This window comes from Ictalurus punctatus, chromosome 12, assembly GCF_001660625.3.
Source record: "Ictalurus punctatus breed USDA103 chromosome 12, Coco_2.0, whole genome shotgun sequence".
In the NCBI taxonomy this organism is placed as follows: domain Eukaryota; kingdom Metazoa; phylum Chordata; class Actinopteri; order Siluriformes; family Ictaluridae; genus Ictalurus; species Ictalurus punctatus.
The window spans coordinates 18,560,365-18,587,645 of record NC_030427.2 but is presented as its reverse complement, the minus strand read 5'-3'; the positions used below and the strand labels follow the sequence as shown (position 1 = coordinate 18,587,645).

At 39.3% G+C, this 27,281-nt stretch overlaps 2 protein-coding genes and 1 non-coding gene across 5 annotated transcripts; 1 reads left to right on the top strand and 2 right to left on the bottom strand.

Moving 5' to 3' along the window:
• Positions 1 to 326: 326 nt before the first annotated feature.
• On the bottom strand, positions 327 to 399 carry trnak-cuu (transfer RNA lysine (anticodon CUU)). Its single transcript has one exon. It is a non-coding gene; the product is annotated as a tRNA-Lys (tRNA).
• Positions 400 to 801: 402 nt separating this feature from the next.
• On the bottom strand, positions 802 to 16,684 carry trim46b (tripartite motif containing 46b). Of its 3 annotated transcripts, XM_017480713.3 has the most exons (12): positions 16,438 to 16,681; positions 12,185 to 12,422; positions 11,469 to 11,619; positions 10,884 to 11,082; positions 10,118 to 10,264; positions 9,189 to 9,284; positions 8,603 to 8,856; positions 7,649 to 7,770; positions 6,986 to 7,324; positions 5,503 to 5,732; positions 3,226 to 3,293; positions 802 to 2,352 (listed from the first exon to the last, which is right to left on the bottom strand). In XM_017480713.3, exons 1-12 carry the CDS (start codon positions 16,459 to 16,461, stop codon positions 1,920 to 1,922), a joined length of 2,301 nt encoding a protein of 766 aa, XP_017336202.1. In that variant the 5' UTR covers positions 16,462 to 16,681; the 3' UTR covers positions 802 to 1,919. The 3 variants fall into 3 exon arrangements, with proteins under 3 accessions (XP_017336202.1, XP_053540515.1, XP_017336203.1); XM_053684540.1 differs by lacking the exons at positions 802 to 2,352; positions 3,226 to 3,293; positions 5,503 to 5,732 and adding an exon at positions 5,738 to 6,433 and having other exon boundaries at positions 16,438 to 16,684; XM_017480714.3 differs by lacking the exons at positions 802 to 2,352; positions 3,226 to 3,293; positions 5,503 to 5,732 and adding an exon at positions 5,738 to 6,644 and having other exon boundaries at positions 16,438 to 16,683.
• Positions 16,685 to 20,430: 3,746 nt separating this feature from the next.
• s100a10a (S100 calcium binding protein A10a) lies at positions 20,431 to 22,423 on the top strand (the record flags this gene model as incomplete). Its single annotated transcript, NM_001201042.1, is given in 3 exon segments — positions 20,431 to 20,464; positions 21,626 to 21,781; positions 22,107 to 22,423. Coding segments are annotated over 2 exon segments (306 nt in total). The 3' UTR covers positions 22,272 to 22,423.
• Between the last annotated feature and the right edge of the window lie 4,858 nt (positions 22,424 to 27,281).

The following is a 27,281-nucleotide window of genomic DNA, read 5'->3' as shown; positions in this document are numbered from 1 at the left end:
AACAAAGTAAATAAAGCACATTATATGTTAAAATTTACCGAATATATGCTGCAAATATAGTCGCTGCAGCTGCCTGTCCTGTTTAAACCCATTCAAACAGGTTGACAGCGCGGATTTATTTGGATCTACTGAGAGCTACATGAACCACGTGACTGGGTCACGGTGAGATCAAAGCGTGTGGCAACTCTCTTTCAACGGCGCTGGTGAGGATCGCGCAATAGTTATTTAGGTGCTGATAAATAAAAACACAGAATTGAAGAAGGATAAATTAAGATAAGATTTATCATTATGAATCCCCTTTGGGGGAAATTCAAGAAAATACACATCGCCCAACGTGGGGCTCGAACCCACGACCGTGAGATTAAGAGTCTCATGCTCTACCGACTGAGCTAGCCGGGCACGAGTATGCAACTGAAGCACCCTTTTTAATCTGTTAAATCTGTTGAAAGCAAACTTATAATTTCATTATATATATATATATATATTTATTTCATTATATATATTTATTTCATTATATATATTTATTTCATATATATTGTGTATTAAACCATCTAGATTAGTGAAACGTTCAATTCTAACTCTAGCACGTCCAACCAGTAGTAAAAATCAACACTAAAACAAGCTGTGCAGGATTAATTAGAGAATTAGGAACACAAATCTACACCAAGACAGTTAAAATATTTTGTACATTACACTATTGCTTGGTATATTTCTGCCCCCTACTGTTCAGAGCACTGTAGTGCACACTTCACCTTCGTATGGTGTGCACCAGACTGCTGCCATAAACACAAGGACTCCAGTGTTATAGACTTTATTTCATATTTTCAACATTTCATTGTTGAAATCAGATTAATATTCCGCCAGCAGGTGATGTCTACATTTTATTCTTAAAAGTATATGTCATTTGAAAGAAGCAGTTTTAACACCTATGCCAAAATCAAGCCCACTGTCAATCTGTTAAAAAATATGTTCTACAAGCTAGAAACTGCATAAAAGAGCAAGGATATGAACGAGAACGAAAACACGAACAAAAACAAAAACAAACACACACACACACACACACACACACCTTTCCTCATCTACATATTGAGGACGAGGTAGCATACTCACATTATACTCTCATGCATCCATTGCCTATTTCTTTAGTAAAACAATATAAGGTTCAGCATGAACTCTGTAACCAGAATGTTACTACTGCATTCTTGTCACTGAAAAGAAATCTTTCTACACAGCGAATTAATGTAAGATAGCGCATCTCAGTGAACTGCGACAGTAACAGTTTTATGTAGCCAGTTAATACTTACAGCCTATATTATTCTTCTCTGTACCTAAATGTCTCAGTGTATTAGCAGGATGTAATCTCTACATTCTGATATTAGATGTATATGAACTAGTAACTCTGACAACTCTCCAGCCAGTACCATACATCAACTTGGACTTGAATTAAAAACAAAGAGAACAGAACTGACTTTGGTTCTTAAGAGTCACTGGAATGATGGATGTACTTCTAACACTCAGGTCACTTATGTGAGTTGTGTAACGAGATTAAAGGTAAAAACCATTTTGAATTACACCAGTGAGACGTTATTATCAAAAACCTTGAGGTGTACAACTAGAGAGTAAAGGCAAGAAATTCTATTTACAGCTATAGTTACATATAGATATATAGGGTATAGGCCACAAGATTCATTTCATGATTTTTTTTTAGATTAATTCACAAGCAGTGTAAATCAATAAAACCCTATCCCAAATAGTGTAAAACAAGCAAATAATAATAATAATAATAATAATAATAATAATAATAATAATAAAGTTGATCTGAAGTGCATATTCAGTGCAATTAAAAATGATTTCTTTTTAGGTATTAAATATAAAAACAACATTTACTAAGATAGCCTGGTGTTAGTGAGATAACTGCCTCAGCTCAGTTTAGTGACACGGGACTGGATGGTGACTCTTCTGACGGGCGTTTGATCTGCATTGCGGTTGGACACCAGCTCCTGGAGCTGCAGAGCCCCTCCTCCAATGAAGCAGAACGCTGGACAGACAGGAGCAGAGCAGTCGACTGGACCTTCCCAGAGTGGGCGGAGAGAATGAGCATCATAAAAGGTGACACGGCTCTTCTCAAAGTCCAGACACACACCCAGCCTAGGAGGAAGAGGATAGGTGATGCCAGCCGGCGAGGAGGGGCTGTTACCATTAGAGATGTCCCTGTGGTTAACCGTTCCATGGTGGGCATTGGCAGAAGCAGGCAGGTAGATCTTGCCCATGCCCATTGTGAGGAAGGTGAAAGGGGGCAGAGAGTCTGAAGAATCTTCTGCCCCACTGTCATGGCCACTGTCAGGGTCATATCTGCACAGATAAAGAAACAGTTAAATGTTCAGAGCATCTGAAATGAGGTGGTAAAATGTGGGTGGGACTTATTGAGGAAAGTTGGGACCATTTGTAAAACATGGTGTCTTCATTAATTAATTCATTCATTTGTTTGTTTATTTTTCTGATTTTGTTCAGTCTTTCTACCAGCATTGGATACCAGCATGTCTTTTTCTTCTACAGGTTTCCAATGTTTCAACATATTATAATTGTAAAGTTTTACAAAAAAATCAGCAAAAAATATTATTATCATGCAAATATTTTGAAGGTGGAGAAACCACAGCCAAGGTGATAGGTAAAGATATATTAACTTCTTGCTTACATAGTGTGAATGTGTCCAAAAGGGGGCAGAAACTGATCAACTAAATGAAAGTCTGGGTTTCATTAAAGAATGAATGGAGAAGAAGCAAGGTAGTGGATGAGATAATACTAATCATTGTTACTGTGCTTCCATGTTCTAATTTACTGATACAGCATTAATATGTCAAATAGACAGGGACAGACCCTTCTCTCACTTTCACTGCACATCAACAATATTTGGATACTTTTGTGTTCATTATAGCTTTGAATCAGAGCGATGCCCAGTTTGCAGTCAGATGCAACCTATGGAAGAGGGGTCACGTGTGTCCTCCCAACATTTCCCGGTATAGAAGTGAACAAACCTCCCTACCTCTAATATGCTTTTGCCATAAGACTGGATGACACACAACGCCCCAGACACAGACTAAGGGTTTTAGTGTACACCCATGCCTGTGTGTACACTAATCCATAATATACAAAAATGTGCTTCAGTGTAGAAGTATAAATCAACCTTTATGCAGTAATTAAATATCTTAATCTTTGATTTCTCACCGTGGGCTGGCCATGTCTTGTGGCAGATGGAACCATTCCTGAAGCTTTGATTCCAGACCAACACCGACCTTTATCATACAAATGGCAAGAGAGCAACAGAGAACGAGTGGGGCATAAGAAAAGAAGAAAAAAACCCAAAACAAACATATACAGTCCCCTCCCAAAGTTTTGGAACGACAAGGCCAATTCTGTTGTTTTTGCTACACACTGAAGACAGTTGGGATTGAGATCAAAAGATGAAGATGAGATGATAGATCAGAATTTCAGCTTTTCAAATTAGAACATGGCACCCTTTGTTTGAACCCACCCATTTTAAATATTGGAACAATTAATAGCTCTGAATGTCTGATTTTGGTTTGAGTCCTGGTTTCACCTGTGAAGACTTCATTTGCAGTTAAAAAGAATAGACCAGAGAGCTGTCTATGGGTGAAAAGCAAGTGGGAAAATCGATCAGAGGCATTGCACAAGCGTTAAGCATAGCCAATACACAAATTTGGAATTTCCTAAAAAAAAGGCAGAAACCACTGGTGTACTGAGCAACAGACAACGAATGGGTCGGCCAAGGAAAACAACAACAGCTGATGACAGAAACATTGTGAGAGCTGTGAAGAAAAACCCAAAAACAACAGTCAGTGATATCACCAACAACCTTCACAAGGCTGAGGTGAAGGTATCCCAATCCACCGTTCAAAGAAGACTACAAGAGAAGAAATATAGAGGCCATACCACAAGATGCAAACCACTCATCAGCAGTAAGAATCAGAAAGCCAATTGGAATTCGTAAAGAAATTCAGAAATGACTGACAAAATTTCTGGAAGATTAACCTCTACCAAAGTGATGGAAAAGCCAACGTGTGGAAAAAGAAAGGATCTTTGTATGATCCAAAACATACAAGTTTACTGGTCAAGCATGGTGGAGGTAGTGTAATGGCTTGGGCTTGCATGGCTGCTTCTGGAACAGACTCACTAATCTTTACTGATGAGATAACTCATGATGGCAGCAGCAGAATGAACTCAGAAGTCTACAGAAACATTTTGTCTTCCAATTTACAGAGAAATGCATCCAAATTAATCAAGAGGAACTTCATCATGCAGCAAGACAATGATCCAAAACACACTTCCAAGTAAACAAAGGACTTCATCAGGGGAAAAGTCTAAATCCACAATCAACAAATTGCAATATGTCCAAAACTCTGCCGCTAGGATTCTGACTGGGACCAGGAAATGTGAACATATTACTCCTGTTTTGGAGTCCTTGCACTGGCTCCCTGTCAGGTTCCGTGTCGAATTTAAGATCATGATATTGACATACAAGGCATTACATGGCTTGGCTCCTCAGTACTTAACTAGTTTAATAATCCCTTATACCCCAAATCTCAGACTGCACTCCTCACAGTGTAATCTGTTAACTATTCCACAAACACGCTTAAAATCTATGGGTGACAGGGCTTTTTCTGTTTATGCTCCTTCTCTTTGGAACTCTCTTCCTCATGAACTTAGGGAAGCTCAGACCTTTGGCATTTTTAAAGCTCAACTTAAGACACACTTTTTTAAACTTGCAGTTGACTGCTGATGTCTTCTTTTATTATTACTAATATTATTATTATTATTAACGTTGTTGTTATTAACTTTTATATGATTTATTTTTCTGTGTACTGCTTATTTTGTGTACCGCAATTTGATAAGCTGCTTTTAAAGGTGCTTTATAAAATAAAGTTTATTATTATTAAAAGTGGATCACCAGACCTTAACCCAACTAAGCAGCATTTCACCTACTGAAGAGGAGACTGAAGGGAGAAACCTCTTGAAACAAACAACAATTGAAAGAAGGTACAGTAAAAGCCTGGAAAAGCATCCCAAAAGAAGAAACCAACAGTTTGGTGATGTCAGTGAGTCACAACCTTGATGCAGTTATTGCAAGCAAGGGATATGCAACCAAATATGAAGTATTATTTACTTTAATTTACTTAAAGACTATCTGTTCCAATACTTTTTCTCACCTAAAAATTGGATGTTCTGCCACCAAAGGTGCCATGTTTTAAGAAGTTTAACACATCTAGATGTAAATATCATTAAATAAAAGCTGAACTTCTGATCTACCGTCTCATTCATCTTTTATTCTCAAACCTAAATGTCTTCAACATGTAGCAAAAACATAAGAATTGGCCTTGCTGGTCCAACATTTCAGAGGGGACAGTAATAACATGTTTAGAGATCTACTTTTCTGCAGTCTCTCATGTTGTTAGTCACTACATTAACTTTTGAAGCTGTACTTACCTTAACTAAGTAAGAACCAGGCTCCACTGAGCATGCCCAATAGTGGCGGCCCTGTGTGACAGCCACGTCACCCACTAGCAGGTCAGCGGTCAGATGACAGGAAGTTAGAGCTCGGTCAGCCGCCTGCAGAAGAGAGAGGCCTGGCACGCTGCGGGCACAGCGCTGCTCTTTACTCACCACTAGTCTATCAGCGTGTAGACCCCAGCGTGAATCCAAATAGAAATTTAGTACTGATGGGGGAGTAAAGGAGGAGAGCAGAGGAGAGGAGAGCAGAAGGGATGCAAGTGGGAATAAATTGCAGGAGAAAAGGTCAACAAAGAGGTGAAAAGGAGGAGAAAGTAGTAGAATTGAGGAAGGTATTGGAGTTAAGAAAGGAAAGACAGGATTGATTTATTTATTGATAGAAGAGGCAAACGGACAAGGCAGAAGGACCGCCATCAGGAAAACAGCCAGACAAAATTAGGGTGGAACAAATGGGATATACACAAACAGACTGCAAATATTCAGTAAAGATTAACAGGGAAGGTTTTTTTGTGTTATTTTAGCAGATTATAAAGAAGTAATTTAGCTCTTGGGAAATTTCATTTCAGGGGCACAGGAAATGTACTATATACATAAGCTTGCATCCATTAAATTGTGCTCATTTTAGCAGTTTAATATGAATATTTGCCAGATAGCAGATTTCAACTTTACTTTTGTTATCTGTCGACTTCCACCAGTGACCAAATTTGGTGGTACTTCAGTGGCACTCAGTGTACCAGTTTATTGTATGGGACAAATATTATATCATAGCAAAATATATCACAATGACAAGGTTCCAAGGAATAAAGACAACTTGGTGGATATGGCTCAGACACAAAAAGAGAACAAAAAAGCAAGCATAAATGGCTGACAGAAAAAGAAGAAGAAGAAAAAAAAAACAATCTGAAAGCTGGATGAGGAGAAGTAAAAATGAAGGATGAAGGTGTTATAAAGGGGTTCGGTGGATAGCATAAAACAAAAGTGGACAGAGGAATGGGTATGAGTAAAAAGAAGAAAAAAAAGATGAGTTAGTGAGAATCGCTTCATGGGTGAACAGTGGTAAAACAGAGCACTGGCCATATATGTGTGCTCTTTATTATGTTGGTGTGTGGCTCTCCAACCTGAAATCATGTTTAAAAAAAATAATGATAATAAAAAATAAATTAGAACAACAATAATAATAAAAATGGTACTTCAAACATGCAGAAGGGCTTAATAATGATTAAAAGCTCAGTCCACAAATAATTATGCATGAAATGAGACAATTCAGAAATGTTGAATGATGTCAGATTTAATTTGAAAGCATGGATTTGTCAATGTATGGTCATTTGTCAAATTACTAGGTATTGGATATATTTATATCTATACTGGCTGAGCCATATGGGTTGAAAGACTCCAGCTGTATATCCATCATATGATCAGAGGTGTGTTTTATCCAGATGAAAACATGCTGTGCATTTACCTGGAGCTGGTGGAGTGTGTAAGTACACTTCTTCGCTGTATTCTCCAAAGCCGGCTTTATTGCATCCCCTCACTCTGAGAACGTACACGCTGTCCATCTCCAGCCTGTTGATCACAGCACTGGTCCCGCTGACCTCATCTAATCGCTGCCAGCCCCAGCGGGCTTCGGCCAACCCCCCGCGGAGACCAGCTCTTGTCCCGCCCCCTGGAACCACACCCCGGCGACGGTACTCCACAGAGAAGTGCCAGGCAGGGGAGGACTCCGATGGCAGACGCCAGCACAGGTAGAGCTGATCGTAGGCCAGAGTGCGCTGGGTGTCAATCACAGGGGCTAAAGGGGCTGACGAAATGGGAAAGTTGTGGTTTGGATTAGCTCTCATTGACATAACCAAAATAAAAAAAGGGCAAACATTTAACATAGGTCAAACATGGAAATATGTGTCAAAGTCTTCTCTGTGAAATGAGACATTTTGGCCTGTGCTTGAAACACCATATTTCTCAGAGAGCGTACAACAAGCACTAGGGACAGTGTCTTTTACCCAGGAATTAGGGCATGAAGTCTGGTAGTGGGAATTGTTTTGGTCTTGTTTTTGCTGATTTGAATCTTGGGTCAAGTCACAACGGAAAGTATTTTAAGTTTGTGTGCATCTTGTTTGATTCTCACCTTGAATGAAATTTAGGTCAGTGATTAGTTTAAGCTCTCTGGAGACGTCCAGTTGAAAGTGTCGGAACGAGGGATCTGCAGAGAGAGAGAAACTCTGCAGGGACCCAATTGACTGGGCCAGCCTGAGAGGGTGGCGGGGAGAGAATAAATATAAATTTACCACCAATTCGACTACCCTTAAAAATAGATGCCCTCCAGAACTATTGGCACACCATGAAAATGAGAAAAAAAAATGAATATATATAAAAGGAATAACATACAATAAGAGATTTTTTTTTAGCTCAAACATACAGGCATAGATTATGTAATTAATTAATGAAGTAATGTATTATTTTCAACAAAACGCTGGCTTCAAAATCCTTGCAATTAATACAGTTCATACTGCAATATTATTGCCTGAAAAATATTCACTGAAAGGCAAAAATATTGATAGAGTGTACGGAATACAGTGCTACCTTCAACCATAGCTTCAGTAAACTTTGAGGTATTTCATGCTGTTCAATTAGCCTACTGAAGTAGATAACTATACAGATAATGATAACCTCTCTGATCATCCAAGTGTGGTGTAAACACCTAAATACCACCTTGTGCATGCTCCAACAATGTCGAGTAGTGACATATGACTGAATATTAATCATTAATACAACCCTCATACCACAATCACTGCCTTTCTCCTTATTGCCAGTGTTATAGGATCAAGGTATGGAGATATCTGGTAAGCAGTGGGTGATACTGGTGTCCACCAAAGCTGGGGATAGCCTCCTCCTTTTCATTTCTGACTTCAGTGAGTGCACTTTTCTTCTTACGTTAGGAGCATTATTCTTAAAACTCTTTCATTATACTACTGAAAGAAGCCCTAGATAGGATGGTGGGGCTTTTAGTGTCACAAAACCAACATGGCCAAAAGTACCATTCCTTCTTCACACTATTTGTGAGTGTGTGTGTGCATTCTACCTGTTATATGTTTGCCTAGCTGCATGTACAAAGCAGGCTGGATCTGTCTCTTTCAGCAGCTCCTGGGTAAATGCCATCAGGCCAGCGTGATCCAACAAGCTGCGCCTCTCTGCTACCTGACTGGCTAAAGCCTCGCTCCGCCTCTGGCGTGAGTTTTCCAGGGCCTGTGCCAAGATGACCTGCCGCTCCGAGAGCAGAGCAGTCAACTCCCTCACACACTGAGAGAGCTGTTCACGGGCCGCTACACTGTTCACCTACACACACACACAGGCACACAGGCAGGCACACACACAAACACACACACACACACACACACACACACACACACAGGCACATATTTGGCGTACATGTTTTAAATGCTTCCGCTTTACCAGGAGACTTTGAAACTCAACAGCACATACTATTTTCCTATTTCCTGGAAAGTAACAAACAGTATTTTTTTTTTCATCAATAAAAAGGTAGGATTGGGATTTTGTAAATAGTGGAAGATGTGTCTTAATGGAGAAGAAGAAATCTCTAAACATTTGTAGAGCTGTAGACAGCAGTGTGTGACCCCGGGGTGTGGTAATACTACAGGGAGTAGTACCTCAGTCTGGGTGATGGCATTCTCCAGCTGTGTGATTTGAGTCAGTACTGTAGCCTGATTGGACATGATATAGTTTAGCTCCTTGCTGATTTTTTCCTACAGAAAAAAAAGCGCAGTCTGTAACAAATTAAACAAATCAATGATGAAAAACTCATGACCCCACTGAAAATACTATTCATGATGCAGGCAAAGACTACCACTAAGAAAAGAACTACACCAGTTATTTGTCCAGTTACTTATGGTTCCCTGAAATGAGGGTGCCAGTGTATTAAAAAAAAGTGCTATGACTATAACATCCTACATTGTTTCCCCAAATAAACATCATGGATTAAAACCCATAGCTACACTTTAAACTCATATTATTTCCCCTCAAGACGGAGTATTGTTCAAGTCTTCACACACTATACTGTACAAAAACCCTGGAGTTACACCACAGAATTCATAGTAAGAGTTGGCAGCTTGTTGATTAGAGCACAAGAGGCTTTTACATGGTCACTGATAACAAAATGATTTGCTGCATTGCTGTAAAACCTTGCACTAATATATGGCCAAAAGTATGTGAACACCTAACCACCACGCCTATATGTTCTTGCTGAAAATCCTATTCCAAAGCATGGGCATTAATATGTACAGCTGTGGTTACTCGGTTGATCACAGCTACTTTGCTGCATATCTGTGGTCCTGTAGCATCATACATTACACTAATCATTGATCTTCCCTGGGATTAATACTCCAGTACTGCACTGACACTTTCATATCACTCAAAGGACTTGTGTATATTAGGCTATACACACATTAATTCCTATAGCATAGTTTATAACTACTATATAAATTAATAAGTAACTATCTATGTATCTATCCCAAAATCAAGATTTCAAAATCAGCAAGTCAAGTCTACTATGCAACACCATTTATGCAAAAGACAATACCTTGAGTGCCTGGTATGCCTGGCTGACAGGCACAATTTTGTGACCTGTATGAGCCCGACGCAGCTTACAGAGGGAGCAGAGGAGCCTTTGGCATGTTCTACAGTAGAACTGTAACTTTTCCTGATCATGCTCTGTACAAGTCAAAACCTAGAGAGTGTGAGAGCGAGAGAGAGAGATTACAGAAAGGATAATAATTATTATGAATAAAGTTGATTTGAGGCGTCATGGCGACAGGATCACTGATTTGACCCTGAGATCAGGTTACTGTCTCTGTGAAGTCTCTGTTCATGTTGTCCCTGTGGGGTTCTTCTGAGTTCTCTGGTTTCCTCCCACCTTTCAGAAACATGCTGGTAGGTGGACTGGTTACACCAAATTACCCCTAGATGTGAATGTTTGTGTGATTGCATGTGGGCATGTTGCCTTGCATCCCATCCAAGGTCCAAATCCACCATGACCCTGATCATGATGAAGAGGTTACTCAAGTTGAATGAAAGAATAAAGTTGAATTTGGAGTAGCCTGATTAGAAGGGAGTATGTTTTTAAGAGTTGTAGAGATGGAGAGATGGAGAACAACAGCACTTTGTGTTTCAAACTTCAGCCATTAGTCAACATGTTGCTATGGTATGATTACCTCAGGAATAGAGTGGGGTACAGTTGCTATACAAAATGAACAATTTAACAAAGCCAAACAATAACACTACTACACCGACTGACAGGTAACATATTCTGACTTTTTTAACCCTTCTGGAGTGTGATGAATGCTCACCTTGGGTCTGAAGTTGAGTGTGGGCTGTACATGCTCGTGCTGGGCACGCGGAGTCCCCCACGGGTGGTATAGCTTAAAGCACTCATTACAAAAACTTGCCCTGCAGTCAGCACAGCCTTTAGTGGCCTCCATAGTCTGAGGGGACTTACAGAACTGACACATCACTGCCACGCTGCCCAGACTTACTGTGTGCCTGTACCTGAGAGACAATGAACCAATCAGTCAGTCAGTCATTGTCTGACCTAATGAGTCACCACACAAGCTGTGCCATTCCTCTAACAAACAAAGGAAGAATAAAATAAAAAGTGCCCAGTACAGAACATCAACAGTATCTAACAACAACTGTCTGAGATTTCCTAATCAAGCTGTTATAACACAATGGTATAATGGTGTTATTTAACAAAAGGTCTGTTACAAAAACAAAAATTGTAATCAATCTTTCATTATGCCATGCCCCATTGTTTTCTTAGCCTATGTGTTATTACAAAACTTGGAAGGAAATCCCAGACTGGGATATTATCGGTGGAAATGGAAAAATAATTTTTTTTTAAAAAAACTCACAGCAAGCCAAGCCCAGTGTTTTACCTTTCCACTATGCGCTCCAGTGTGAGGTTCCTCATACAGTCCAACAGTCCTCTCTCACCCAGTTCCACGTCTCGACCACAGGGCACGCAAGGGAACAGCATGATTTGGGTCGAGCCCTCTTTGCGCCTGCGCCCCGGATATGTTCCAAAACCTGTATGGGAACACAGGAGCAGCCAGTTATTCATTTGTTCAACTGTTATTTTTCTTCCTTTCTGCTTAGTTAATTTACTTCTTGTATCATTATTTTTAAATCTCGTGGTTATTCCCTAGGAGTGGAACAATTCTAAAAACATGAAATTTTATGTCTTAATTTACTTAAGACAAATCCTTCAAAATTGTATTTATAGTGCAGAGGTTATAAACATGCCAACAAGGAGATGGAAACATTTAACATGACATATAAAATATAAAGCAAACAAAAAAATATATATACATACATATATATTATAGTCTCTCCTCATTTCTTGTTTTTGCTCACACCTGGTAATGCACACATGTAATCCAGAGACTTCCCAAGAATTGAGACAGGAATACAACAGATCAGTTGAGGGTTAAGGATGTTGCTCAAAGGCCCAGCAGTGGCAGCTCGGTCATACTGGGATTTAAACTCCTGACCTTCCCGATTAGTAGCCCAAGGCCTTAACCACTGAGCCACCACTTGCCCACACTTTCATAGTCTAATTTCAGCTCTTCAACATAAACACACGCACCCTTACCAGGACGCAATGGGCGATCGACAGACCGGTGAGCCTGGCGCGGCGAGCGTGTGTTTGGTGTGGAAGCGGGAGAGTGGGGCTCTGGGGGCAGCTCGGGCTGAGGATAGCCGCTCTGCACCAGCACCTCAGATGCACACAGCAAACACACGCTGTGCTGGCAAGGAAGCACCACCGGCTGTTTCACGATGTCCTTACACACTGGGCACTGGAGTTCCCGCTCCATGCTCTTCATGTTAGACTGGAGACAAGAGAGAGAGAGAGAGAGAGAGAGAGAGAGAGAGAGAGAGAGAGAGAGAGAGGGGATTTAGACAAAATAGACTACAATGTTTCCAGCACAGTAAAATTATTTTGGCAACAAAATTATTAATATATAAATAGAAACTATAAATTTATAAAGAGTATAAGGAATAAAATAATTAGAATCAACATACCAAAGCAATCAAGGATATCATTTCTAGTGTATTTCCAGTACATTAATAAACTGCAATAAAAAATAAAATAATGATTGTCATGTAGAAGCAGGTGCTCTTGGTGCAGGTGCTACAGTATACTCTCCTGTACTTTAGTAGTAATTTTTATTTTTTTCTACTATCTGAAACTCAGTGCAACACAACAGAGTATTCTGCAATAACAGTGACACGTATGATGATAAAGGAAAAAAAACCCAACAGCAATCAGTTCTGTGTATACATGTGGTAAAAGTAGCATACAGTGAGCATCCAGATGACTGGAACTCATTAGCTCACTAAACACAGAGTGCTGAGCTCAGGACCGGTCTCCTACACTGCAAATTGATTACGTACTCTAACTTTGCTAGACTGGACTGACAGATGCTATCCATTCTAGGAGAAAATAGACTACTGCACCTCCACGTCAAATGTTTCTGAGGTTACACAAGGTTACTAGATGTTAGAGGTCGACCGTTTAATAAATAAATAAATAAATAAATATTACAGATACCAATAACTAAGTTGGCCATACCTGCCAATCATACCTGCCGATTAATCAACTGAAAAAAATTTAAATTGTTAATGTATGAAAACATAACACTCAATGTAAAAGATTGCTGAACTTATTAGAAAAATAAGCAATACTGACTGTACCATGAAAATGTTTTTTATTTAAATAAATATATTTACATTTACATTTATTCACTTAGCAGACGCTTTTATCCAAAGCGATTTACAAATGAGAAAAATATATAAATATTAATATACATTAACAATGAATAAATATTAAAGTAAATAAAACATATATATCCAAACTGAAGCAAAAAGTAAGACTCCTAATAACAACTAAAAATAGAGACGTCCAAAATGAAAAAACAACAACACTTCAAATAACACAACAAAATGTTGCTGATAACTGATAGCTCCTGCAAAACCGATCAATCGGTCGACCTCTACTAGATATTACTGAATATTTCAGAAGACATGAAAGATATTAATGTTTTACTCAAAGGTTTAGGTCAAGGCACTTAAAACCTTCACACTAGCTTAAAGTTCCCCTTTAAACTCATAAATTGTACCAGCTGAATAAGTACAGTGTCCGACTCAGAAGCTCTCAGATAGATGGTCTCAAAACCTTCTCATGAATTTTGCTGAGTCACAAACTTCGGTCACAGCTAGCTACCCACAGTCTGAGCCAGCATACGTTGCTTGAAGCTCACTCATAAAAGAACATTTTGACTAAACATCTAAATATGCCTTTATCTACCAGATCTATCATTCTGTATAGATTATCAGATTAAATGAATGGATCTTTAGCTAGATTTTCACAAAAACTGGAGAAGATTTGGGGGTCACAAACACAAGAATATCTCTATAAAATATATTACTGAAAATACAAATATGCAAACATTAGGTTTTCTCTACCCATATTACCTAGTTCATTCTACTAGCAATTTGTATTACAAGTTTCAAACAAAAATAGCGGCTTCACTTCCATAAGAAACCCACCTGCAAGGTTCATAGGTATACATGTGGCTTAAATGTGTAGCAATTTATGACACTGAAGTTTTCTGTTAATTCAGTGACATTGCTATTTCCATTACCACAAAAACAAGCTAAGTAAAAAAAATAACCATAATTATGTTTGCTGAATATTACATGATGCTACAGGGCTGGAAAATCATGAGCCCAGGGGCCTGGGACAAGCAGATTTTGTATCTGGGGTATTTAGTTCTCTTAGTCATAGTTGAGTATGTAGGTTTAACAAAGAGAAAAAACTTACTCCTTATTGATTTTCACAAAAGATTTTGTATGTAATTATGTTTAAGTCATCATATAACTCCTGTCTTCTCTGCACTGTTAGATGTGTGCACAAAAAATTTCTACTACGCTGGCCAAACATAAATAATATCTACTGTACGTGATCTCGTCTTATAGCTGAAACCTCGGCCAACAACTTGCTGACTTTTTTGAGGGTGCAAATACAACCTGGTGCATTAGAATCTTTTTGTTAGAAGAGGATAATAATCAGAAACTCATTCCTTTCCATTATTATTCGGGATGCAACCAAATACAAATACGTTATTCTGATTGAAAAGATAATGTGCTCTAAAGGGATATACATACAGACACGAATAGGCACACAATGTTTTTTTAGAAAGCTTGCATCATAAGGATAATTTGTAATCAACTAAAGGCATCTCTCACATTGGCTAATGTTAATGTTCACCATCAGAAGAACACTGAACAACAATGGTGTGCATGGCAGGGTTACATTTACATTTATTCACTTAGCAGATGCTTTTATCCAAAGCGACTTACTAATGAGGAAATACAAGCAAAAGGAGAAAGGGTTGTAAGGATAAAGACACTGGACATTGAAAAGAACATTGTTGCCCATCTGCAGTTTGCTAAAGATCACGTGGACAAGCCAGAAGGCTATTGGAAAAATGTTTTGTGGGTGGATGAGACCAAAATAGAACTATTTTGTTTAAATGAGAAGTGTTATGCTTGGAGAAAGGAAAAACACTGCATTCCAGCATAAGAACATTATACAATCTGTGAAACATGGTGGTGGTAGTCTAATGTTTTGGTCCTGTTTTTCTGCATCTGGGCTAGGACGACTTGCCAACATTGATGGAACAATGAATTATGAATTATACCACTGAATTGTAAAGGTAAATGTGAGGATATCTGTCCATGAACTGAATCTGAAGAGAAAGTGGGTCATGCAGCAGGACAACGACCCTAAGCACACAAGTCATTCTAGCAAAGAATGCATAAAGTAGAATAAAGTTAATGTTTTGGAATGGCCATGTCAAAGTCCTGACCATAATTCAATAGAAATGTTGTGGAAGGACCTGAAGCAATCAGCTCATGTGAGGAAACACACCAACAGCCCAGAGTTGAAGCTGTTCTGTACTGAGGAATGGGCTAAAATACCTCCAAGCTGATGTGCAGGACCAACAGTTTCTGGAAACGTTTACTGCTGCACAAGGGGCTCACACCAGATACTGAAAGCAAACATTCACATACTTTTGCCACTCACAGATATGTAATATTGGATCATTTTCCTCAATAAATAAATGACCCAAGTATAATATTTATTTTTCTCATTAGTTTATTTGCGTTCTCTTTATCTACTTTTAGAACTCGATGTTTTAGGTCATATTTATGCAGAAATAGAGACAATTCTACAAACTTTCAAGCAGCACTGTGTGTTTATTCTTCCTGTGTTAAATGAAACATTTTCATCTGTTCAGAGTCTGCGGTGGTTGTTGCCATTCAGTCATGTTAGTAGCCTCAGCATTGTAAGCAAGGAATGTGATGAAGCCTAACTGGACCTTTACAAACTACTTTAAAGGGAACCGTCACTGCAAATTAATCATTATCCTGCGACGAAACATTTCTATCCTGATGGGAGTGCGCTCTATTTCTTTCTTTCTTTCTTTCTTTCTCTCTCTCTCTCTCTCTCTCTCTCTCTCTCTCTCACACACACACACACACACACACACACACACTAAATAACAGCACCCACATTTCCGATGGGAATCCTTATGGGACTCCACAGTTGTGTCTCACTGTCATTCACCAATGTCATTAAAGCTAGGGCTCTGCGTCACCTCCATCCCTCACACCGCTACACCACTCCTTCCACAAGCACATCAAATTCAGGCTTTTTCCATTCCGTGCTTCATCATAATAATTACAATAATGCTTAAACTGTTGTGTGGTTTAATTCGAGTAGGCTATAAAGCGTCTGGAGAGCTTACCGGTCCCTGCATCAGTGAGCACTGCGCTTACCTTCACCTGGTATTTGGGCGCCATGATGGAACTGTATCCATCCCCCCGTTACCGGAGCTATAAGATCCCGGTGGACACGTACAGCATGGCCGACACGTTATATTAGCGCAAAACAAATCTACACCGGTTTTTCTTCGCTCAAGGCTGCCTTATACAGTTATCAACCCCCACCACACGCCTTACGCGTTCCTTTACGCGGCTATTAAAGTCACCTGTGTCGGTCTAAAGCAGGCGGATTAGAAACGAGCACAAATACACGCCAGTCGTTACCATTTTTTTCGGGGTGTGTTTCGGGGTGTAGCAGTCCTTAACAGGTTAACAGAAACCAGCACGTCCTTTTACACCCTCCGCTCCTTCGGACTGCAGGGGAATGTGGGTTAGTGGGATGCCGGCGTCGTCAGTGCGCTACTGTTAAGCCTGTTGGGTTTTTTTCCCCGCTTTTTCTTTTCCCCGTCCTTCCCCGCCTCTGTGCGACATCCCCGCAGCGTGCCGGCATCCTGTTTCTATAGCGACGAGCATCTTCTCGCTTCCCTCCAGAGTGCATGCGCAATCCACTCTGGCGTCTAAAACAGGCTATAAAAAACATGGCTGTCGTCTGCTTTTAAAATCTCCACGTGTAAATCCAAAAGTCAGAGCTTCTGTTAGAGCATATTCAAAACTTGGACTCCTACTATGAGCTTTTAGAAAAGTGTGTGTGTGTGTGTGTGTGTGTGTGTGTGTGTGTGTGTGTGTGTGTGTGTGTGTGTGTGTGTGTATGTTATAGGAATAAAAGTCCATATCAGATATAAATCTTAGGTCATGGCTGTTTGAAGGTTGGGATTATTATTTGCAAGCTTGTTCTTTCACTGGCTTTAACTCATTAAAAAAAACACACACGCGCACACACACACACACACACACACACACACACACACACACACACACACACACACACACACACACACACACACACACACACACACACACACACACACACTATATATATATATATACAGAAGTTATAGCATAGCACGGTGGCTTAATGGTTAGCTAAGCTAAGCCTCACACCTCCAGGGTCGGGGGTTCGTGTCCCACCGTGGCCCTGTGTGTGTGGAGTTTGCATGTTCTCCCCGTGCTGCGGGGGTTTCCTCCGGGTTTCCCAGTCCAAAGACATGCATGGTAGGCTGATTGGCAGTTTGGAAGTTCATTCCACCACTGAGGAAGGTTGAAAGGTTCTTGAAAGGGACCTTGATTGGCATGTCCAAAGTGCCTGTGGTGTATGAGAGTGTGCCCTGCGATTGATTGGCACCCTGTCCAGGGTGTACCTCGCCTTGTGCCCGATGGGCTCCAGGTTTCCCCGTGACCCTGAAAAGGATAATCGGTATAGAAGATGGATGGATGGACAGTTATAGCATAATTAGATAGCATGCTGTAAGCTAAGTACTAATGAGCTTTTTAAGAACATTTAAGGAAAATACACTACATGGCCAAAAGTATGAGGACACCTGAGCATCGCACACACATGTGTTTCTTCAAACTGTTACCACAAATGTCTCTGCATGCTGAAACATTACAGTTACATTTACATTTATTCATTTAGCAGACGCTTTTATCCAAAGCGACTTACAAATGAGAAAATACAAGCAAAGCGATATATCAAGAAGAGAACGATACAAGTAGGCTAATACTACCATACAAGTTCCATTAATTGAGTTCTAGAAGAAGCAAAGTGTGCAGAGTAGACGTGTAAGTGCCAGAGTAGGTTTGTTTGTTTGTTTGTTTGTTTGTTTGTTTATTTATTTTAATAATTTTTTTAGGGGTTGGTTAGGTGTTCTCGGAAGAGGTGGGTCTTTGGCCGCTTCTTGAAGATGGTGACAGATTCCGTGGTCCGGATTGAGGTTGGAAGTTCATTCCACCACTGAGGAACAGTTAGTTTGAAGGTTCTTGAAAGGGACTTTGAGCCACGCTGAGCAGGCACTACTCATTAGTCATTACAGTTTCCCTTCACTGGAACTAAGAGGCCCCAAACCTGTTCCAGTATGACACAAAGCGCACAAAACCAGCTCCATGTAGACATGGTGTGTTAAGGTTGGAAAAAGGTGGAAGAACTCGAGTGTCCTGCACAGAACCCTGACCTCAACCCTTTAACGCTGAACACCTTTGGGATGAACTGGAAGTGGAGCCTCCTCACCCAACATCAGTGCCTGACCTAAACCTCACTAATGCTGTTTTAGCTGAATAAAAAAGTTGAAGCATCGTCCATGGCCGAGCCAGAGAAGGGAGTGACATACACTGCAAAGCAAGTTGGAAGAGTGTCATCCTCAGCTGAGCAGGGAGGCGTAGCAACGTCCTCAACGGAGCTGGGAGGCAGAGTGATGTCCTCAGCATAGTGGAGTGGCTGAGCGACATCTTCAGCTGACCAGAAAGGCGGAGTGCCGCAAGTCAAGCCAGCGTGGTGTCGAGCAACTTGAACCACTGCTGCTGTTCCATGATTAGGTGGTTCTGTTCTGCACAAACTTCAGCATGCCTGCTACATCTATGCTTCAGTCAAGCTTTCCGTCAGGTAGAGATGGTGGAGGCAGATGCAAGTGCAGACAGTTTATTGTGGAATGTAAAAGAAAAAAAACCCAATTTAATAACGAGCACCACCAACATGAACTATGAACACGGATCAATTATCATAAAAAAATATAGATGATAACAAAGTACACACAACAACAAATGGCAAAAGCTCAACAAAGACCCACAGAAACCCGAACTTATATAGAAAAGTTAAAGGGGTAGTTCACCCAAAAATGAAATTCTGTCATTAATATCTAACCCTCATGTCGTTCCAAACCCATAAGACTTTCATTCATCTTTGGAACACAAATGAAGACATTTTTAATGAAACCTGGGAGATTTCTGTCCCTCTGTTTACAGTCCAAGTAACCAAAACTTTCCAGCTCCAAAACTTCCCTAAAGGCATCGTAAAAATATGATCCACTTGGAACTTCTTAATTATTGCCTTGATTGCCCTTATTGTTGTGCTATTTCCTTATAGCCACTTCCCATTTTGTGACGCTCAACAACCTTTTGCTGCACATCACAGTTTTATTCCTTGGTCTTACCCATTGTTATGAATGACTAAGGGAATTTGGCCTATGTGTTACCTCATATTTATACCCCTGTGAAACAGGAAGTCATGGTTGAACAATTTCCTGTTCCTAGTCACCCAGGTGTACTAAAAAAAACTTAAATATAAATGGGAATATAAATATAATTTTCTCATATGAATTCATACGGGTGCCAATAATTGTTGCACACCTATATTTAACAAAGGTTTTATGATAAACCTGTGTTTTGTGTGCAATTGTTTGATATCCACGAGAGCAGAGTATTTTTGTGAACACAAGATCAATGGTTAGACAATAAAGACAATTTTTCACAGCCTTCTTTACTCATATTTACCAAGGGTGCCAATTAGTGGAGGGCACTATACCTTATTTATGTCAACCAAATAAAACCCACAAGTAAGTGTACGGTATGAAGCACTTTCTGCTCACTCTGTGTAATGCGACACATTCATTCATCTTCTTTTATTTGTGTATTTCTAAACATAGTCCCTTTTTGAATTCACTTGTATTTTTGCACACCAAAAGCATATGATAGTTCCCTTTCAGGTTCACTTTAACCCAACTGAGTATTGCTCATTTAAAATAATTATAGGCTCTATCAAGTAGCTCAGTCCAGCTCTTACATGCAACATGTAACGACACATTTTCACATAACTGCTTCTTCCATGACTCATTTTAACCCTTGAGTCACTCTTCGTCACACTTTTAGACAATTCCATGACTATTTTTTTTTTTTAGTTAAAACTTACACACTTGCTATTTAGTGGATAAGCACTGTAGTTATCATCATGGCATTGCTTCACTCTGATGACTCCCTCAGTTTCCTACTGAAGGGCGGCGCCCATCTATAAATTCACAACCACACAGTCCCACAGACTACAGTTCTCCAGCTCGACTCTGCTGTCCTCTTCTTTTCTTCACACTCCTGTTTGGTAAGGCTGTACTGACAATTTGGGTGGGTTATGAATGGGTTGGGAGTGTAGATAGGGGATAAATTCTCTATTAAATTACAGAGTATTGTTTCTGCTATTGCCTATATTTAACCTTGAGATAGAATTCTGGTCCTATTAATTAAGCCACAGCAGTGTTGAATGAACACGTTGAATTTCCTCACATTTGTGGTCATTTGTGACAGGTGAATTCAATACTGTTGAAATTTGAGGTGTATTGTCTTGGTTATAAGCACTAAGCAGTTTTTCCATTCTATATACCTATTTGTGTTCTTATTGTTTTATTTGTTCAATGCAGTTGTGCTTGGGAGTTTTTGTGCAATTATATTAATTTATCTCAAAGCAGACTGAGATTTTGGATAAAAGTTGTATAAACAATATTTAGTGAGTACTCAGCTCTGAACATACTCTCTGTCACACTTTCCTTCTCTGTCTCTGTCTCACTCCCTCTTTTTTCTCTCATTTATTTTTTCTCTCTCTATATCTCTTCTTCTCTACATACCTATCGTCATATTTAGATTCCCACCATGGCTTCTGTCCTTTGTTTTTCTCTTTCTCTTTATTCCTCACTTTGTCCGTTCTTCAGTTCTGCATATTCTTCAGCATCACCCAAAGTTGCCAAATAATAGCATATCTTAGGCTTTTTTCTTTTAAAAAATGAGCCCAAAATGTATTTTATATAAACACTCTGGCTTCTACATCTTCTCTCCCACAACTTTCCTCTTGCTTATTTTCCAGTGGTTGTACTCCACACTCTTTTTCCACACTGTCATTCATCTGCTGGAGAATGGCTCTTTTCTTTCTTTCCCTCTTTCTTTCTTTCTTTCTTTCAATTAGTTTTGTAATTTGCAGTTGATATATATGCACTCATGTGTGTCTAAGTGTGCATAGGTTGAACTGTATATTTCATCTCATTGCTATTACCAACTGAATGAGGTTTCCTTCAGTAACTCAAGCTGAGCAGTGGCTAGATAACTAAAGTGTATGTACACGGATTGTGTTATGGAAGATATACTAAGTTTTGGACTTTCTTTCTCTCTCTCTCTCTCTCTCTCTCTCTCTCTCTCTCTCTCTCTCTCTCTCTCTCTCCCTCACACACACACACACACACACACACACACACACACAAACACACACACACAGAGAACCACCACAGCCATGCCTTCGGACCTTGAAAAGGCTATGGAGTCCCTGATTTTGGTGTTCCACCGCTACGCGTCCAGAGAGGGGAACACCAACACTCTGAGCCGGCGTGAGCTCAGGGAGCTGATGGAGAACGAGCTCTCCAACTTCCTCAGGGTAATGAGCATTTGTCATCCTCACTCTTTTCCTCACAAGGCTCTTGCAGAAGTTTTCAGGTTTCTGACCGTACCATATGAAGGCTATATTTAGAATTATGACTGTGTAAGGTTTAGATTTTGAAATTCCTCCATGTTTATCCTGTAAGATTCCTACAGCTATATTCCTTAGATTAATGCTTCTTTAGCTTTTCACTACAGGTTAACAGACTTTCCGTAAAAAACATGTCTGCATCTCTTCTTCGGTTATGATGGTCATCTGGTTGGGGTTTGGTTGGTTGGTTCTTCTCATATGTTCACCTGGCACTCTTCCTCCTTTCCTACAGTCTCAAAAAGACCCTGGTACAGTGGACAAGATTATGAGGGACCTGGATACAAATCGAGACGGAGAAGTGAGCTTTGAGGAGTTTGTGTCTTTAGTGGTTGGTCTGTCCATTGCCTGCGAACAGTGTTATCAGTTACATTTGAAGAAGTTAGGAGCCCGAAAATGAAAAGGCGAGCAACGAGGATTAACGAGCATTTACACTTTTGTGCTGTAATAATGATGTTGTCCTTTAATTGCAGATTGTGCCGTTGCCTTTAAAACTGGAAACGAACAATATATGTATGTATGAGTGTTAATAAAAGTGAAATTGAAACAAAACTGACAATGTGAGGAGGTTGGATGATACATTGACAAACCTGTTTGCTGTTATCTCTCAATGCACAGGCTTAGAGGTAAAAGTCCAGTGGGAAATTGGGCATGGCATGTCATTTATGACATTCTACTCTTTGCCCTGCATACTTCACTTTATAGTTTCCAGCAATATTTCAGCGTTTTCAAGGTCTGTGGAATGCCATTCACAACACAAAATTAATTACAAATTACAGTCTTAGATTAGGGAAAGCGACATTGTCCAGAAAATCTGACGCCCAGAAACTGACCCGAAAAACATTAAACTGCTTTAAGTCTTTTGTAAATTGGACCTGCCTGTGCTTACTTTGCCACTGCACTGGAATTAAGCTTTGACCTCATGCCCCTGTACAGACTCTTTAGAATGTTCCAGACTCTAGAGGTCACATGACACTACAGACTTTAGATCAGTGCTGTAGACATTGTGGTGACTAAATTATTACAAATGACTGGAAAACCACTGATTACTCACTGTTTATTTTGAGGATAAGTGTTAACAAATGTGAACATGTGATTGATTTTTTTTTTCTTCAATATGTCTTGTTTTTTCCATAACTTTGTTTTGAAATATATTTTTGCTTCCCTCACTGCTCAGCACATTGTGGCCAGGCACTGTTATTGGTTTCCATGCAAACACGAGGTTGCTCAGTGACCAGTCATTGTTATAGGGCGGAGGCCAGAGAGAACTACATAGTTTCCCCTTTCACCCCTTCCTGAGGGTGCAAGCAGCTGAATTTTTCATGGAATACAGATGATTTTGTTAGGGTACAAGGCACACTTTTATAAGCACTACTGTGTTTAGACATGTCAGGTAGTTAAGGAAGTTAACCCACTACCAAAACCTTTCTTTTTTTTTCTTTTTCTTTTTCTTTTTTTTTTTTTTACATTATGTATAGAAATGCTCCTAAGCTATTGAATGATAAATTATAGAAATGACTTCCATCTTAAATGGAAATAATACAGTCCCCTATGCATTGTGTTACTCTGTTCAATAAATAGCTTCAGAAATACTAGTAAGATCCCAAGCAATCTTGATTTAGAAACTTATAAAAATCATGTTAGTTTGTAACAACTGATTATATAAAAACAGTTTGACTCAGACTTTTAAACCATATTGTATCCCATTGTATTAATAACTGAGTAAAAAAAAGTAGAGGCATGTAGTCTATACTGTATGTGTGTCAAGGCTGGCCATGTAACATGGAGTAATATATGATCCACACACAAAATCTCATAAACATAATTTCTCATATTGAATACTCCTTTGAGAGAAAGGCATAAATCACCGATAATAGAAGATAAAAGATTGTGTAATTTATGTTATTACTATTATGTAATTTAAACATGGCTGCCTTACAATTTAGTGGATCATTAACACACTACAATCAGCAGTTGTAGACAGTAGTTGTTGTCATGTCTTCAAGCATATGGTTTCAGTGGATAACCAAACTACTGTAGACACTGTAGGTATTTATGAAATATACTATATGAAGTATATCTTTATATTTTACAAGACAAAAGCACCAGTTTCAGCGTGCATAGACCTCTGCTATCTCTACAAAGCCTTTTATTGAGTCCATTACTTTATTGAGCATAGTGAATGATTCATCTTTCCTTGTAGCTGAAATGAGTCACAGATTTATGTGCTGTGTGCCTACAGTCAGAGCAGAGAGAGGGAATTCCTCCCTGATTATCTCAATGACTGTATTCATATTCTAAGATTTATCCACAAGATGGCATGAGTGTTCAACACATGAACTTCTTTTCCAGGTTTCTGAAGCTTGGTGGACCAACCCATCATGATTCCAAACCTGCTATATTTCCTAGTCTTTCAAAATCACTAGACCACAAGGAAAAAGGTGAAGGTTTTAGTTTGAAAGCTACAATATTTTCAAAAAGAAAGAAACAAATGGTACTCTCAATGAAAAACAAGACTGCACTGCTTAAAACTATTGCCTGTATCAAGTGTGAAGAAAAATACAGTAAATGAAGAAAGAATGTCTATAGGATGATCTGTGGATCTGTTTTAAGATAACCTTTCCTATAATTAATCCACACACTCCACCTTGTGAAAGCGTTAACATGCACTATAGTACACTCATCACTGCAAGAAGCTGGGAGAACAGCAGAAGAAAGCTTTTTCAGTATTAGTGAATTATAGTTATGACTGTTTTTGAGGAAGAGTTCTTACTGGAATCAAAATATTTGAAACAACAAAGACTGGTGAAAAAAATAATAAATTTTACTACTGAACTAAGATGGCCAAAATGGTTGGATCCATAATAAGCTTACTGTCAGAAAATTCAGTTTAATTCAGCTGAACTCAATTCAGTTCTATTGTACTCTGAAGAATAATTTTAACACACTTTTTAAAATTACACTAGCTATACACTAATTAAGGGCAAACTATTATTATACTGTACACATTAAAATACATTTATATGAAATAGATATGTATAAAGATGGATGGTATGGGCATTTTTTTTAACAATTAAAGGGGACCCTGTCTGAAAGAAAGGTTTGAAAACCCCTGCTATAGTGTACAAACCTTGGCAGAGATAGTGACTTAGGTTCAATAAGCTTAATAACTGATTAACTGATTTTCTAATGAAACTTGGACAGCAGATTTAAAATGAAGCACCTAGGTTGGTATGTACCTTACATTTCTGGTGCTGCCTGCATGAATATACATTTATTTACTTTTTTCTGTTTGTTTCCTATGTAAGGAGGCGCAAACAAAAACAAATCAGTCACACTGTCAGTATTAAGAATTTGACAAATAAAAGAAAAAATGACAAAAAATGTATATGATATCAACCAATCAAAATCAAACAAAAGGACACAGAGGTGTTATAAAAGGCTGACACCAGATTGGAACCCATCAAGAAGCACCTATGTATAGTTGCTATTTGTTTTAGGTCAAACCCCTTGACTTGTGGCAAATTGAGAGCACCATTCAACCTCGAGTCACCCTGGATATTGATATCTTATCATTAGTTGTTGACCGAAATATTGCCAAGGCCGATATATACTGCATGTGTGTTAGATGGCTGCACAGAAAACAAATCCTCTATGGGTGTACTTTACACAGCCAACAATAAGGAATGCAAAGTACAATATTATATTACATAAATATTATGCACAACAAATGCTCATTTAATTTCACCAATTTTCTGTATGTCTCGTTTACTTTAATTAAATTTGTGTTATATCTGCCTCATATTGGCTAATCGGATAGACATCGGCATCAGCACCAGCAGTTAAAAAGCCCATATCGGTCCCCCACTACTCACAATCACAATAAAAAGAATCTGATCGTACCACGCATAGTGACCAGATTGAAATAGTGAGTGTTATAATGCCAGCCACACGTTGGGATAGCAATCTCAATAAATCCAGCTTCACACCGACGAACCACGTGGCTTGCTTTGATACTAGGAAGCTTAGTTCAGGATGAGACTGAGCACTGTACTGTGTGCATGGAGGGTAGTCATGTCCCTACTCTTTTTTATCACGCCTCTGTCAAAGAGAAAACAGGTTGGTTGGCTAGACAGAAGATAGTGTGGAGGCATTGGGGGAGTGCAGTGGTCTGGCTAATGTACCAAGCACCACAGCAGACAGTGGTATTATAGAGAAACCACTCAACTGTGTTAGCTCCACTTAACCACAAGCCATTAGAATCAGAAAACTGTTCGGGCTAACTGACTCAGTCAAAGTGTCGAGGGGGGCCCCACTCTCTGGGGCTACAGGGAAATTGGAGTGTACATGTTAGTGGAGCACAGCTAATTTTGCAAGCTCAGTATGGCAAGGGAGAACGACTAGACAATGCTAGTGGCACATATTCACATGCTTGCAGGTTGCAGGTGGAAGAAAATCTCTGGTCTATATAAAAGGTGTACACACCCCTGTTAAAATGCAGGTTTTTGTAATGTTAAAAAAAAGAGACAGAAAGCAAGATAAATCATGTCAGAACTTTTTCTACCTTTATTGTGAAAGGGACATTAAAGGGATAAACAATAAGAATCATTTTAGGGGAAAAAACTACAATAACCTGGTTGCATAAGTGTGCACACCCCTAAACTAATACTTAGTTGAAGCATCTTTAGATTTTATCACAGCATTCAATCTTTCTGGGTAAGAATCAATCAGTTTGGAACATTTTGACATAACAATATTTTGCCATTCTTCCTTGCAAAAGCATTCTAACTCTGTGAAATTGGCTGGGCATCACCCCCACCCACGGATTTTTGATTGGATTTAGGTATTTACTCTGGCTGGGCCATTCCAAATCCTTCATCTTGTTTTAGTGAAGCCATTGATGTGGAGGTTTGCTTTGGGTTGTTGTCATGCTGAAATGTATAAATGCCTTTTCATCTTAAGTGTTTTAGCAGAAGCCTTAAGGTTTGGTACCAAAATTGACTGGCATTTGGAGCGATTCATTATACCCTCCCCCCTGATTAAATCCCTAGTTCCAACTGAAGAAAAACAGCCCTAAAGTATGATGCTTTAGCCCCAAAGTATGATGCTTTAGACCACCATGCTTCCCCGTAGGGATGTTGTTCTTTTGGTGATGTGCTGTGTTTTTTTGTTGTTGTTGTTTGTTTTTTGTGGCAAACATGTTTTGGTATTATGGCCAAAATGTTCAACTTTGGTCTTATCAGACCATAACACATTATTCGTCATGGTTTTTGGAGGAAAAAACGAGGCTTCCGTCTTGCCACCCTATGCCACAGCCTAGAGATATGAAGAATTTGGGGGATTGTTGTCACGTGTAGGGAAACCAGTACTTGCCAGAAATTCCTGCAATTCTTTTAATGTTAATGTAGGC